Genomic DNA, 15,330 nt, shown 5'->3' on the forward strand with positions numbered 1-15,330 from the left:
TAGCGTTCGATGGTGGTGTAGAATATATGTATCCGTATATGTAGTGGGCGGAAAAGAATTAGGTACCCGGTTACGTCCCTTGTCTTGCTGGTGTCTCTGGCAACAGCTTTGGAAAGTAACGCCATGTATCGGCGGAGGCTGCTGGGTTCAATGAACCCAACTGCAAACTCAAACGGGCCATCACTACGAAATTCAGCACAAGGAGGATGATCACCGCTAGCGATATACAGTTCCTCCAGTTTAGCGCAGTCCGTTGCACCACTGTCTGTTTTTCTTGCACCACAGTGACGTTTTCGACGACTTTAGCACCCTGCGTCTGTTCCTCTGTTGCGTCTGATACCTTTGCGAGCACAGTGTCTTGTTCCGCAGCTGCAGGTCCCAGTGTGATCGTCTCCTCTGTGACGTTCTGTGAAACGTACCGCTGGATCAGTTTCTTTAATTCCACGGCGGCCTCCTCCAACCCACTCTTGCAGCTAGACTCGACCATGGACTTGATCCAGCTGGACCCAGTCCACTCCACCCAGAAGGTAAATTTGATCGAACAAGTCGTTGGCCCGTCCCAGTATATAACGTACCTCGTCTTCACGGAGAATGCTCCGCCGCTGGGAACGTTTGGAGTTTTCGTAGTGCTGAGCAGCTCGCAGTACCCGTTTGGGTCGTAGTGTAGAATCTCCTCCTCGACGTGGCATATTGTCGATTTGGGTCCAATGGGGTACGCTAGCTTCTTGACGTACGAGTAAGCACGTTTGTTGTCCGTGAAGGGTCCAAACGGCGTGACATCCTTTGATTCTTGGTCACGTAGTGTCTCCTGTGAGAAAGCGGTCTCGCTTTCCGAGAACAGAAGTTCCCAAACGACCCCTGGCGCCGCGTCCAAGTGTAAGTTGCACAGTTCCGTTTCGTTCTTGGCCCTGTCTGCTGGGAGTTTCACAGGTGTATTGTATTCCCGGTACAGGGGTCCCGTGTAAGTGTATTCAAGTCCGTTCTGTGGTTTTAGGACGTACACAGCCGCAGTTTTGGCAACCCCAGGAGCGACTTGTTTTGTGCTGGGATTGGTATCGCCGTCTATCGATTTTACTGCGGAAGATATAAGCGATTCGTTGTTCTGCGGTACGCTCTGCTGTCTGTCCCCCTGCAACACTCTCTTGATCATTGACGAGAGGAGCGAGGGAGCGCGTTTCGCTGAGGACGCAGGGTCTGAAACTGCCTGTGGCGGTGGTGGTGCAGGTTGTTGAAGCGGTGCCTGGAGTGTCCTCGCAAGCGCCTCACCGTCTGCACCATGGCCCTCGTTCCAGCACATTTTCATCAACGCGAGCACTTTGCCCTGCGTCGCAAACCCGTTGAACCGTACTTTTCCCAGGTTCGTTTCGATGGCAATACCATTGGATCCCGTCCCCTCGCACTCGTATATCCTGACGATCTGAGAGTGTGAAATCTGCAACCTAGTGAAGAGCCACCCTGCAGACGCAGCCCCCGTAGCAAAGCACAGATGCGATCCTGTCAGGTACAATTCTCCGACGTACGGGCTGAGTTCTGCACCCGCTTTCGCCTGCTCGTCACCATCCCCCCTGTTCAGCACACAGGCAAACTTGGCCAGCGGTTGCTCCCTCCCCGGAATAGTCTTGAACAACTCATGGAACCGAGCGACGTCTGCCTCCCCTGGTATCCCGCCCTGTCCTGTACTCCCAAAAGACGACAACAGAATCGTGATAAACGCCCTTGTCGAGGGGAACTGCACAGAATCCTGCGGGCCCACCAGGGCCCCGACCGCTACAGGGTCCACCTCTGAAACAGCAGCAGTCGCCGTCGAGGGCCCGCACCGCAGCTCCAGCACAGGTACGGCCTTCGCGGTCCCTACACCAGCGGAAGAACTCCCGGAAGAAACCCCCCGGACCCAATTGCTCTCTCCCATCGCTGCCGTCCCCATCAAATTAACCAAGCTGCTCAGCAACAGCCCTCGATGGTCCAAACACCTTCGCCTTCGACCACTTCCCCTTTAAACCTTCAAGACTCACGTGTTGTTCGATATTTCTTCGTTTCTGAAGACCTTCGAATTCTGTTCTTGAGCACTCGGTGACGGACAGTTGCAGTGGTTGTGGTAGTTGTAGTTGCTGTTGGTTGTTGCTGTGGGGCTGTGAGAGAGGTAGCTGGGCGAGCGCGAATGTCGACTGAGCTGCAGAGTGGGAAGGTGCTGGAGGGCGGTGCGGTGCGGTCTTCCGCGGGGGTTCCGGGCGAGCGGTTCCCCGCGAGTCCGCAGTTGCGCAGTCCCTCGGACAGCGTGTCTGTTGATGGCGGGCCAGTGCAGGGTCAGGTCTCTCAGGTCAGTTCAGAGACTGTGGGGGCGGTGTCGGGGGTGAAGGCGGTGCCGCCGCCGCTCCCGCACGTCGAGATCAACCAGGTTTCCCTGGCGGTTATAGTCAGGAACCTGACCGTGTTCACGATCAAAGAGATTGTACAGTACATGAAGACGAACGTTCACTCCTCGCCGGAGCAGGGCACGTTGCTTCGCAAAGTCAATTTCCTTCAATTGATCATTTACTTGCGGAACCAGTTTCTACGTTTGTACGTCCTGGTGAAGTGGGCACGCACAATCAAGGATAACAACTTCAACGTGCTCATTGACTTGCTCAACTGGTTTAGAAACACAAACGTGTCCGTGAACAACTGTATATGGGCGCTCAAGGGGACGCTCGCGTCAATGGCGAACGCAAAACTGCCCAACGTCGACCTCGTCACCGCATTGGAGGTACTCAGCCTAGGGAGGCCTAACTTGCCAACGCACAACTTCAAGTTGAGTGGAGAGAAACAGACGCTCGAAATCCCGCCAGAATTGATCCTACAGCGGCTCAAGGATCTTAACTTGACCGTTTCCATCAAGATTGCACTCATGGACTTGCCTACACAATTCAAAGATTACAGAATAGCCAACGGAAGGATATACATTTTTGTTCAGGACGAGTTCGAAATCCAGTTGTCCACGATAGACAGCCATGCGCCCTTGTTCTTCGTCGACCTCGACTTGTTGTTCCATTACAGGGACTCCAAGACTGGGGACCACATGAACAACGGCGGAACGGCACAGGATGATAACACGGCAGCGGCACACAAGACGGCAAACTACTTGCCCCTAAACAAACGCAAACTGGAGAAATTGATTAACGATTTACTCCGCAAAAGCGACAAACCGTTCTTCGCATTGTACAAGTTCCTCCACAAGTATGTGCTCACTTTGAAACTATACATGGTTCACATGGAACTGACAAACTTGGAAACTACAGTTAAATTCTCGGGGGGAAACCTCGTTCACTCGTACGACGCGAAAAAGAGCATTATCTCAGGGAGGTACTGGCTCAACGCAAAGATGGGGAACAGAGGCAAATACACTATCGGGGTGGACAGGTACACGGAGATGCTTGTCCTGCGGTGGGACAACGACGCAACAAAACTTAAATCCATGAGAATGCCCACGGTGTACAAGCGGATCCTCGGGAACGTGGAGTCCATCCTTGACGAGATCATGTTCAACCACGCAAACCTAATTAAGTCGGAACTGTTGTCTAGGGGGATATTTGAGGACGATGAGGATGACCCGAACGTGCTTCTCCTGCAGGTGCCCACAACGTGCATATCAAACGCCCCCGTACAGCTGAAGATCGACCTCATCACAGGATTGTTCTACTTCAAAAATCCAAGCTCACTGCTCTCGTCGTACACAAAGAAGATCAACGCAGCGGATTCTCCAGAGGAACTAACGAGAACTTTACTCCAGTTGAAACTGGACAAGATTACGCATATCCTAAAAAACATGTTCGAAAAGACAGGTTGGATTTGTAACTCGTCGATAAAACTGCCAAATCTGATCCCAACGCAACTAATGAAAACGGCCGACACTGAATCTACTGAGTTGGGGCTCACCAACGGCAAGAGCATGGCGGGATCCCTATTGCAATTCGACTTGTTTGTCTGCCTGCCCAACTGGCCAGTAAACTGGTATTTGATACTCACAATCATCTCCTCGGATTCATCCTGCGTCATTGAAAAGAGAATGGGGAAGATCGTTTCCCAGAAGAATAAATGGCACTTATCTTACCTGGATCAGTCAGGTGTCACCTCTTATAAGTTAGAGGCCCTGACGTATCAAAAGATCATGTCTCTGCAGAAGACAATCCTTCACAGAATCGTCAACCATACGTTGATCGATTCTTTGAACCAGCTGAAGATTCGCAACCACGTATGCTCCGCAGACGTTGTGAGTAATCTACTACCAGACTACATTGTCAAGGAAAGCGAGATCAAGGACGAACAGGGGGACTTGGACATGGATTCGGTCGCTGCTAACAAGGAGGACTACACTTCAATAATCGATCTAGAGTTAGAATCTTTCTTAGAGGGGTCTAAAGCACTCAATGGGATCCTAGAGAACTCGATGTTCATGAGAATCAACTACGCCAAGTCCGAGACCCGTTTGTACGCCAGGTTTAAAAGGGACACGATGATCAAACAAGTCCAATGCAATGATCTGCTGATACATTTTGTTCCTGAGGATCCCTTGGCATTTTACTTGGATGAGAAATTTAGTGATTTGAGTCACATTATCTCTGATCTGGCTACATTCAGGAAGAAACTGATGCAATTGGTCGTCTTGACGGATGTTGTAGAGAGACTGCATAAGAATTTTGCCTCCGAGTGGTTTAAAATTGTTGCCCTGAAGCCAAATGAGATTGCATTCAAGTACCTTCATGATACGTCCGAAAAGGCAGATTGTACCATAACCATTATTACGAGTGACTCGACGGTGAAAAACCTGGACATCGAGCTGGCAAAGTCCAACCCGCAATGTATTATCCAACCGCTGATCAACACGGGCAAAGTAGATTACCACTTCATCTTCCACTACTTGCAATTCACGTCCTCCTTCTTTTCTACTCTACAGAAGGTGCTTGTACCTGAAGACGACACGAGCGATGAAGGGGCACCAACTTTCACACAGATACACCTTGGCGTTCACAGTCTGAGGGAGTACCAACTAGTGTACCACAACCCGATCAGCGGCACCAAGATAACCGTTATAATCGAATTGAAGTCCGTGTGCCACAACAACAGGATGAAGATGCAGTATTATATACACTTTTCGCGCGAGGAACACGTCACTGCAAAATCTCCGGCGTACCCACTGATACACGCTATCCGCAACCAAATATTTATGCTGGACATGAAGCAATATCCACATCCACAGCAGCAGCAGCAGCCTGCCACTGTCGACACAAAGTATCCGAAAGCAGTAAGGCTTCTCGATGGGATTGCATGCGACGCGGCAGATGTCGGGCCCATCCTTCTGGACATACACAGTATCCTGAGAATGGACAGCAACACAGACCTCAACGGGGTTGTGTGACCTCGCGTATGCACAACGTATAGACTATGTATAAACCATGTAACAGTTGTCCTCGCGGACTAACCGGCAGTAACGTGTTTGAACGGCTGAGATCTTCGAGTTTCAAGATGGAAAATATATATACAGAGAGAGGAAGTGGCAGCTGGGGCTTTAGTAAGTTCTCTGTTTCGGAGTTGGCGCTACACGGGTCAACTGCGAGCGACACTGACCCTTCAGGAAAGATCCAAGAATGTTGGTAGTACCAAACTGTGTTGGAGTGCTCGGGAAAGTGGGGGTGCTGTCTCTTAAAACGACTCTCTCGGCCTCCATGAGGGGCAGCCTTTCTTTGAAAAGGGGAATACATGCGTCCACTGTCCGTCAGTTTGACTACGAGGAGGAGAAAGCGGTCCTGGACAAGATGTCAGAGAAGATGAGTCCAGCAGATGTTTCTACTGCTCGGACGCTTCGAAATATTGGGATTTCTGCACATATTGATTCCGGGAAGACCACTTTTACCGAGCGTGTTTTGTATTATACAGGGAGGATTAAGGCGATCCATGAGGTCAGAGGTAGGGATAATGTCGGTGCTAAGATGGACTCGATGGATTTAGAAAGAGAGAAGGGGATCACTATCCAGTCGGCAGCCACGTACTGTTCTTGGGACAAAGATAAGCAAAATTACCACTTCAATCTGATCGATACCCCAGGGCACATAGACTTTACTATTGAAGTGGAACGTGCGTTGAGAGTCCTGGATGGTGCTGTACTAGTTGTCTGTGCAGTCTCCGGTGTTCAGTCCCAAACAGTCACAGTTGATAATCAAATGAGAAGATACAATGTCCCCAGAATTACGTTCATCAACAAGATGGACCGTATGGGATCCGACCCATTCAGGGCTGTCGAGCAACTAAATACGAAATTGAAAATTCCTGCTGCTGCACTGCAAATACCCATTGGTAACGAATCCAGTTTGGAAGGTGTAGTCGATATCATCAACATGGAGGCGCTGTACAATAAGGGCGATAATGGTGAGACCATCGAGAGAGGACCCGTCCCAGAGAACTTGAAACAGTTGGCAGAGGAGAAAAGACAGACTTTGATTGAGACACTAGCGGATGTCGACGACGAAATGGCTGAAATATTTCTTGATGAAAAGGAACCCACGATTCCAGAGATTAAATCGGCTATTCGTAGAGCAACTATTGCAAGAAAGTTTAGTCCTGTGCTTATGGGGTCTGCGCTGGCCAATACTGGTATTCAACCAGTCTTGGATGCTATTGTGGACTATCTGCCAAACCCATCTGAGGTGTTGAACACGGCATTGGATATTACTCATGACGAAGCCAAGGTCAACTTAATCCCATCGATGCAGCAGCCATTTGTTGGTTTGGCCTTCAAATTAGAAGAAGGTAAGTACGGGCAACTGACCTATATCCGTGTTTATCAAGGTAAACTTAAAAAGGGTTCATTTATCACAAACGTACAAAACGGCAAGAAGGTTAAAGTGTCGAGGTTGGTCAGAATGCATTCCAACGATATGGAGGATGTTGACGAGGTTGGTTCCGGTGAAATCTGTGCTACCTTCGGTATTGACTGTTCTTCTGGTAATACGTTCACAGACGGGACTGTCGAGTACTCAATGTCTTCGATGTTTGTTCCAGACGCTGTGGTCTCCTTGTCTATAAACCCCAAGACCACAGATTCAACCAACTTTTCTAAAGCCTTGAACCGGTTCCAAAAGGAGGACCCCACATTTCGGGTTCAATTTGACCCAGAGTCTAAACAAACCATTATATCCGGTATGGGTGAATTGCACTTGGAGATTTATGTGGAGCGTATGAAGCGTGAATACAACGTTGAGTGTGTCACGGGTAAGCCCCAGGTTGCATACAGGGAATCGATAACCAGCGTTGCAGAGTTTGACTACACGCACAAGAAACAGTCTGGTGGTGCAGGTCAGTTTGGTAGGGTTGCCGGTACTTTGTCTCCATTGGAGGGCGACTCCAAGAGCAATGTCTTTGAAACGGCTATTATCGGGGGTGCTATCCCAGAGAAGTTTCTGGCAGCTTGTCATAAGGGTTTCGATGAGGTATGTGAGAACGGTCCTCTGGTAGGACACAAGGTCTTGAATGTGAAAATGTTTATCAATGACGGTGCGATCCACGCTGTTGACTCCAATGAACTTGCTTTCAAGACTGCTACGATCGCGGCGTTTCGTCAAGCCTTTGCCAAGGCCAACCCTGTGATTTTGGAGCCAATAATGAACGTGTCTGTAACGTCGCCAAACGAGTTCCAAGGTAACGTCATCAGCTTGCTGAACAAACTGCAAGCTGTCATCCAGGACACGGAGAACAATCACGACGAGTTCACACTGAAGGCGGAGTGTCCGTTGAGCTCGATGTTTGGTTTTGTAACTTCATTGAGAGCGTCAACCCAGGGTAAAGGTGAGTTCTCCTTGGAATTCAGCCATTACGCTCCAACGGCTCCTCATATCCAGAAACAGCTGATTCAAGAATATCAGAAGAAGCACGAAAAGAAGTAATCGTTTGCCGAATCTTCCTGTGGTAATGATAAGATGTAAAGTAATACATGTAAATAACATATAAAGGAAACCTTGTAAATGCTCACATGAAAATCCCGAGTGTTTTGATAATGTACATAGAAGTGTGTCATGGCATTTCTCATCATGCAGTGTAGGTATCGTCTGTTTTGATCTTTTCCAAAAGGTCGCCAATCTTGGGGCCCATGAGAGGCTGTCCGGATCTCGTCTTTTGCGTCAATCTTTTCGATCTATTTTCACGTTCAATATGCTTCGCCTTGGACTCCTTCAACCTGTCCAGTTGCCTCTGTCTCCGAGCTTCTTCTTCCTCCCTCTTCGACCTCTGACGCTGCCTTTTCATTTCCTTCTTTTCGTCAAACTTCATCTTCCCCTGCGACACTTTCTCCTGCTTCATGCGTTGTATATTCGCTTTGGTTTTGTCAGCATCGTGTTCGGGTTTCTCGGGAACAGTGTACCCTTCCTCCTTCAGCGCTTTGAAATAGTTCTTCCGTAACCGGGTCTTCTTCGTGATGTTCTTTTGAATCTCCCGTACCTTGTACTCCCGCGTAAACTTCTTCCTGTTCCTCTGCTGCTTCTCGGTGGGCATTCTCAAAATATATGTGATGGTATCAGCTTGCTTAGCGGTCTTAACCGTGAAGAAATGAGTGCAATCGCAATGAGATGACCTCCAATAGTATCCAAAAAAATTTCAATATTTACTGTTTTATATATATTTTCTATTCGCTGCTGCGCTGTGATGCGCAAGACCGAAGGTAGCCTCTGTGTGAGGGTCGCAAAGGGCAAGCAATCTCACTCTGGTCTACACTCTCAGGTCCTGATCTCTGCCCACTATTGGTTTTTGTCTGCATCCTTCTACCTTTTTTATATGAGGCCATGCGACAGTATGCTGTCTCTGCCCTGAAACAGTATGCTAAATCACGAAATCTGGCCAGGGTTTCCCCCAAAGCGTTGCAGATACTGGATAAGCCGTCTACTGCACCTCTTTTGGGCCCAGAGATTACTACTCTCGGGAATCTTTTACTCCAGGGCGGGTCTCCAAGGCCAGGAATAGTAGCGAGGAAAGAGCTTTGGGAATTTCTACTCGCGAGAGGAGAGTTTACCAGTCTGATCACTTTTGCAAACCGGTTGCTCTTTGAGCGGGGGACTTTGTCCCTGCAGGGTGATGTTGCACTGAACGAATTGAATTGGCTCATACACTCTCTGATTTATACGAAGCAGCTGGTCAGGTTGGATGGCGTGATGGCCTCCATTATCTCTCAATTATCAATCACTCACAAGAGGAGGGCTGTGGAACTAATAGCTACTGCTTTCAAACATCTAATCAGAGACTATACAAACGCGAGCAGCATAGTTGAAGGTTTTGTGAAGTGGTGCCGATGGACCAAACTACTCAATGGTACTTGTGAAATGGTAGACTACATGAACAACAGAATACTACTTCGACATTTGCTAATATTCATACAAGAAAAGAACCAGGATGGCTTTGCTACACAAATTCTGCTTCAGTCGCTAGATAAAGTTACAGAACTCGTTGGTGCTGCTGCATCCTCCCAATTTGCATCCACATTATTGAATTTGCTCCAGTATTGCAGAGACTTCAAAACGGCAGAAACCATTTGGAATTACAAAGTAGACCACGATTTCCCAATCATCCCACAGGATCTGACCGTCATCATGAGATCATATAATTATCAATCGAAATACATGGAGATTCAAGATGTTTACTCAAAATACCCAAATGCACACCATAATAATTTGCAATTTGACTACCTGCTTTTGGCACACACGCGTACAAGTAACTGGTCTGCATTGAGGACACAGTTTGATGCGCTATTTGGGATCGGCAAACTGCCCAATATTCATCATTACGAGGTCGTTATATTTTCCATGGCCACGAAGGGGGAGTTAGACTCTGTAGAGATGTTGTACAAGCAAATGTTAAGGAGGCGAATGACTCCAACTTACTCTATCTTACAATCCCTGCTTTTAGCATATTACAATTCGGGTGCTTTTGTTTCTTGCTTTGCACAGTTCCAATTATTTGAAAAGTACGGCATCAAGCCCACAGAGATGACGTACCTCATCATGTTCAAAGTTCATAAACAGTTGAACAACATGGAGGGAGCTTTAAAACTGCTGAAGACAATTTCTGACACAGCAAAGTCTCAAATCACAGAAGAACACTTGGCTGTTATGATCCAGATGTGTTCTAGGTTCACGAATCATTTGGTCGCGCAGGAACTGTTCAGTGTTATGACTGACCACTACAGAATTAAGCCCACGCCAGTTTCAATTGCGGCTTTGATGGACGTTTACATTGAAAGTGGGTTGCCGAATGAAGCAATAAGATTTTTCAAGTTGCATATTGATAGACTGGAACGCACTCACTCTGAAAATATCATCTGGGTTTACACCAAAGCGCTGCGAGCAAATATTCTGATGAAGAAAGCGGGTCAGTGTACTAAAATCATGGACATAATAGCTGAGAAGAACCACGAAACAGACGCTGCGTTTTACTTGGAACTTATGAGGTATATGATAGATATTGAAAAGGACTTTTCTCGAGCAAAATTGACTCTGGACGAGTTACTAAAACATCCTCGTTTGGCTCCAAAACCCACCCATTTCGAGCTCTTGCTGCAGGAGATGGATAAACAGTCGAACTACGATCAAATGCTTGGTGTTTATGACCAAATGCTGGAAAACGATGTTCCTTTGAACTCGAAAGTGTTGTTCTTCCTTATTAAAGCTACTTTCCAGAAGGAATTATACGAAAAAACCGATCTAAGTCGTTCCTTAGCGTTTCTAGATACGTTGATGAGTAGGATTATGGTTGGTGATATGATATTGACTGGTCCTCAAAAACTGCATCCCTCGATATTTGCATGGCCGATCCGTGCCATTGCGACCAAATATAATCCTAAAGTGGCATTGGAGCTTTTCAATAAATACAACGAAATTTTGTTAAACTCCAAGGAGGCGCAATCTTCGACCAACCGTCTGACAATGACAAGGTCACTTATTGTACTCTACGGTGAATTGGAGCAATGGGTTAACTTCTCCGATGCCTGGGATACATTGACACAGCAACTATCCGATTTTGCAAAACTACCATCGTCTACTATTCCAAACAAGAAACTTGGCGGGATATTTGTAGGGTTGCTTTCCTATAAAGTACAGTACCTCCGTGCCATAGGCCGGTTGGGCGAACTACCTAAATTGGTGGAATACTTGCTCACATCGGGTTTCAATATAGACAATAAGTCGTGGAACTGTATTGTGGAGGCACTCTCCTCTGATCCGGCCACAATACCGTACTGTATCGAGTATCTCGATGATAAGTTGGTACATGGGTATAATTTGATCCACAAGTATCGTTTACTGGCAAAAATATCACCTCGGTCGGAGTTTGTGAGGGAAGTCTCCCGTGAGGGGAAATTCGTTCCAAGTTTATACGTGAAGAGCGATGTGTTCCAAAGAGTGTGTGACAATATCGATAGGTATCTTTTATCCCTTGAGGACTTGGACGCGCAGTTACGTGAACTTGTTAGGGATCGGCCATATTTCATGAAAAGTTACCTTTTGAGGGAGGGACCCGTTACTACCCAACTTCTAAACAGTCATCCTGAATTCATGCGAGATTTGAAGGCGAACAAGCGTATAGATAGAAAACTAATCATGTAAATATAAATGTAATATTATCAAGCAAAGAGGATTGCGGGATACTTTACGTATTATAATATAATCTTCAAATATACATAGCATAAGATACATAATCCGTTTCTTATCTAACACACAAGAGTGCTAGATAATACGGTATATATAACTATACAATGTATAAACGGTAAGTGTTAGATAGTGATCTTATCCAAAGTATGGGACAGAAAGAAAAGAAGAATACGAGCATGAAGGGGGTAAGCGGGCAGATCCTGTGCCCGTCCCTTGCGGCTGTCACTAGTTGCTTAGAAACACTTGTGGTGGACGATGGAAGGACCACTTTCGTCGTATTCTTGCTTTGAGATCCACATCTGTTGGAAAGTGGTCAACGAGGCTAAGATGGACCCACCGATCCAGACGGAGTACTTTCTCTCTGGTGGGGCGATGATCTTGACCTTCATGGAGGAAGGAGCCAAAGCGGTGATCTCCTTTTGCATTCTTTCCGCGATACCTGGGAACATGGTGGTACCACCGGACATGACGATGTTACCGTACAATTCCTTTCTGACATCGACATCACACTTCATGATGGAGTTGTAAGTGGTTTGGTCGATACCGGAGGATTCTAGACCCAAGACAGATGGGTGGAACAAAGCCTCTGGGGCTCTGAATCTTTCGTTACCGATGGTGATGACTTGACCGTCTGGCAATTCGTATGATTTTTCAATTGACGAAGATTGAGCAGCGGTTTGCATCTCTTGTTCGAAGTCCAAGGCGACGTAACACAACTTCTCCTTGATGTCACGGACGATTTCTCTCTCGGCGGTGGTGGAGAAAGAGTAACCACGTTCGGAAAGGATCTTCATCAAGTAGTCGGTCAAATCTCTACCGGCCAAGTCGATTCTCAAAATGGCGTGAGGCAAGGAGAACCCGGCGTAAATTGGGACGACGTGAGTGACACCGTCACCGGAGTCCAGCACAATACCGGTGGTTCTACCGGACGAGTACAGCGACAGAACGGCCTGGATGGAGACGTAGAAAGCTGGGACGTTGAAAGTTTCGAACATGATCTGGGTCATCTTCTCCCTGTTGGACTTTGGGTTCATTGGGGCTTCGGTCAACAAGACAGGGTGTTCCTCTGGGGCGACTCTCAGTTCGTTGTAGAAGGTGTGATGCCAGATCTTTTCCATGTCGTCCCAGTTGGTGACGATACCGTGTTCAATTGGGTAACGTAGAGTCAAGATACCTCTCTTGGACTGAGCTTCGTCACCGACGTAGGAGTCCTTCTGGCCCATACCGACCATGATACCTTGGTGTCTTGGTCTCCCTACAATGGATGGGAAGACGGCTCTTGGAGCGTCGTCACCGGCGAAACCGGCTTTACACATACCAGAACCATTGTCAATAACTAAAGCAGCGACTTCTGAAGTGAAAAGGGGGGGAGGGGGGACCAAACAATAATCACACGAGCAAGAAGCAATGTATGTGTGAAAAAAGTATTGATAAGAGGGTTGTTAGTAAACGGTTCAACCAGAAACATAACTGTCGTCGGTAGCACCTTCCTTCCGATCCACAATACTTCCATATCACTTTCCACGAAATGAAAAATAACGCACGTGAACGCCTCCTGGGAAGCATACACAGGGAGAGAGAGGAGGGGGGGGGCCAACACCAATTGCAGCCTGACCAACACCACCACGGCCACCATGCACCCCAGTTGTGGCCCTGTGTGTTATAGGGAGACGCCAGGCATACTTCCCCATAAAATACAGCGCATCAAACGACTTTCGAGAACCGGATCATGAAAGGGGGGGGGGCTGAGGCGAGGCCAAGGGCAGTCGAGTATTAGAGGCAGTCAGGCGGGGGAAAACGACAGCAGCAGCAAACAGCAAAATATAACATACCAGAATCCATTTTTTACGCGAAGAGATCTATCGATTGTTTTGTATCACTTGGTGTTATTCACAAACCGAGGCAAACTGCGTAGTGACCGGGTTCCAACCAGTAAGTCTCTTTTTATAAGAAGTTGCGTTGTTGTTTTTTTTCTCGAAACTCGAAACAAATTTTTTTTCCTGACACCGCGTTACCAAAAGCTGGAAAAGGGCGGGGTAACACCTGGGTCACGTGCCTGAGCCCGGGTGTTACGTGTTACGGTAGACCTGGTGCGGGACTGAACTTCTCAGCTAGGCAGTTTTCCACTACCCGGAGTGCTTTGCTTCTTGCACAGTAGAGACAAAGCATAGCACATATATCTATATGCCTTTTGGACAGAGCGTGCACTGCAAGTACTGGCACAGTCTCAGAGAACGCCCACCACTGTCACTGTTACCCCGGTTGGGCAAATACTCCTGTGTGTTCCTAGCACTATCCTGTCACGTGCAGTTCCGCATCTGACGATTTTCGATTCCGCAGTCACGTGACAGGATAGTGCTAAGTACGTGCTGAAGATGCTATAACAACAGGGTCTCCCCGACTCGGCCGATCATAACTCGATCCACGTTATCAACCTCTACAGTTGCACCTCGGCATCGCAATTGTAAATAATGTGTTCATTTCTAGAAAGTAAAAGCCAGCGATAGCCATAATATACGATTGACAGTACTGCTGTAGCACTTGAGATGCAAACTCTGCCAACTTGTATATAGACAATAATGCTATGCTTATCCTTCACTGTGCAAGAAAGCAAGGCGTTCCGGGTAATGGGAAACAGGCCCTAGAATGGAGTCTTTTCCGTCACTGTAGTAGAGCAGATGAGATGATGTAGTTCGAGTGAGAGTTCTTAGATGCACTGGGATTTAAGCGTGTAGTTCGCTGTCTGAGTGTTTTACCATCTCACAGTAATGGGTGTCTCACGGTGGATCCCCAGGTACTATCTGTACACAGAGGGAGTGGTGTTCGGTACGATACCTCCCTTACCTTTGCCTTCGCACACAGCTCGCTTCGAGGTGAGGATCTGGTCGGCCGGGTAATATCCCCCCCGCCGTGTGTCGTTTGCTGAGCTTGCGATGTTGTACACTACCGAGTCTTGAGATGCAACAGTAGCCTCGGTTCAGGTCAATTGACTCTCCCCTGGTCTACCCCCCACACTTTGAGAATGGCCGGGAATGCTACGAAGAAACAAGTAAAGGCAAACAGATCTGTTCTTAACCAGCTGTACTACGTCACGGTCCCGCTGACTACTCTTGCACTGTACCGCTCGTGGCCGCACTATATCAGGTTCTTCCTGTACCATGTACCATTTGCAGTGGCCGTGTTTGTGCTGGACAAGTTTGGTAGGCCGAAATACGACTCTGCGGGACAATTGACTAGTGAGGGTGTCGATCTGAGACAGAGCGGCGGTGTTGTCGAGTACTTGTTTGATGCGGTGTACTTGACGTGGTTTGGAGATTTGGGGAAAGTCTTGTTCAACACGGGCAAATTTTGGCTCCTGTGGTGGGGGGTACCCATTTACCTAGGTGTCAAACTGTTTGCATTGAAACAAAAATTTATGCCCTCTATGCCAAGGGCTGGCGGGTCTCAAAACTCAACTAACGAACAACAAACAAAGTCAAAGAGACAGTTGAAGAGGGAGAAAAGAGAAAACAAGGGGAAGAGGTAAGCAACCTTCGGACTCCTCGAAGTGTGTACAATGTATTACTTTACATATTTCCACATAATATTTGTCACGATTGTACAATAACCTGGGGGGTCGTCTGATGGTCAACAAATTCCCGTAATCGACAACATAACTCGATTTCTCTTA

At 47.6% G+C, this 15,330-nt stretch overlaps 7 protein-coding genes across 7 annotated transcripts; 4 read left to right on the forward strand and 3 right to left on the reverse strand.

The window, feature by feature from the left end:
• Positions 1–70: 70 nt before the first annotated feature.
• KNAG0L00200 (GRAM and VASt domain-containing protein) lies at positions 71–1,924 on the reverse strand (the record flags this gene model as incomplete). Its single annotated transcript, XM_022610609.1, has 1 exon — positions 71–1,924. One exon carries the CDS (start codon positions 1,922–1,924, stop codon positions 71–73), a length of 1,854 nt encoding a protein of 617 aa, XP_022466888.1.
• Positions 1,925–2,158: 234 nt separating this feature from the next.
• RGR1 (Rgr1p) lies at positions 2,159–5,392 on the forward strand (the record flags this gene model as incomplete). The annotated part of the gene is made up of 1 exon (XM_022610610.1): positions 2,159–5,392. The coding sequence occupies one exon, from the start codon at positions 2,159–2,161 to the stop codon at positions 5,390–5,392; it is 3,234 nt and encodes a 1,077-aa protein (XP_022466889.1).
• Positions 5,393–5,621: 229 nt separating this feature from the next.
• MEF1 (Mef1p) lies at positions 5,622–7,913 on the forward strand (the record flags this gene model as incomplete). Its single annotated transcript, XM_022610611.1, has 1 exon — positions 5,622–7,913. One exon carries the CDS (start codon positions 5,622–5,624, stop codon positions 7,911–7,913), a length of 2,292 nt encoding a protein of 763 aa, XP_022466890.1.
• A 142-nt stretch (positions 7,914–8,055) lies between these two features.
• FYV7 (Fyv7p) lies at positions 8,056–8,517 on the reverse strand (the record flags this gene model as incomplete). The annotated part of the gene is made up of 1 exon (XM_022610612.1): positions 8,056–8,517. One exon carries the CDS (start codon positions 8,515–8,517, stop codon positions 8,056–8,058), a length of 462 nt encoding a protein of 153 aa, XP_022466891.1.
• A 287-nt stretch (positions 8,518–8,804) lies between these two features.
• PET309 (Pet309p) lies at positions 8,805–11,615 on the forward strand (the record flags this gene model as incomplete). Its single annotated transcript, XM_022610613.1, has 1 exon — positions 8,805–11,615. The coding sequence occupies one exon, from the start codon at positions 8,805–8,807 to the stop codon at positions 11,613–11,615; it is 2,811 nt and encodes a 936-aa protein (XP_022466892.1).
• Positions 11,616–11,893: 278 nt separating this feature from the next.
• ACT1 (actin) lies at positions 11,894–13,502 on the reverse strand (the record flags this gene model as incomplete). The annotated part of the gene is made up of 2 exons (XM_022610614.1): positions 11,894–13,011; positions 13,493–13,502. The coding sequence occupies 2 exons, from the start codon at positions 13,500–13,502 to the stop codon at positions 11,894–11,896; spliced, it is 1,128 nt and encodes a 375-aa protein (XP_022466893.1).
• Positions 13,503–14,682: 1,180 nt separating this feature from the next.
• SND2 (Snd2p) lies at positions 14,683–15,186 on the forward strand (the record flags this gene model as incomplete). The annotated part of the gene is made up of 1 exon (XM_022610615.1): positions 14,683–15,186. The coding sequence occupies one exon, from the start codon at positions 14,683–14,685 to the stop codon at positions 15,184–15,186; it is 504 nt and encodes a 167-aa protein (XP_022466894.1).
• Between the last annotated feature and the right edge of the window lie 144 nt (positions 15,187–15,330).

Source organism: Huiozyma naganishii, chromosome 12, assembly GCF_000348985.1.
Source record: "Huiozyma naganishii CBS 8797 chromosome 12, complete genome".
Taxonomy (NCBI): Eukaryota; Fungi; Ascomycota; class Saccharomycetes; order Saccharomycetales; family Saccharomycetaceae; genus Huiozyma; species Huiozyma naganishii.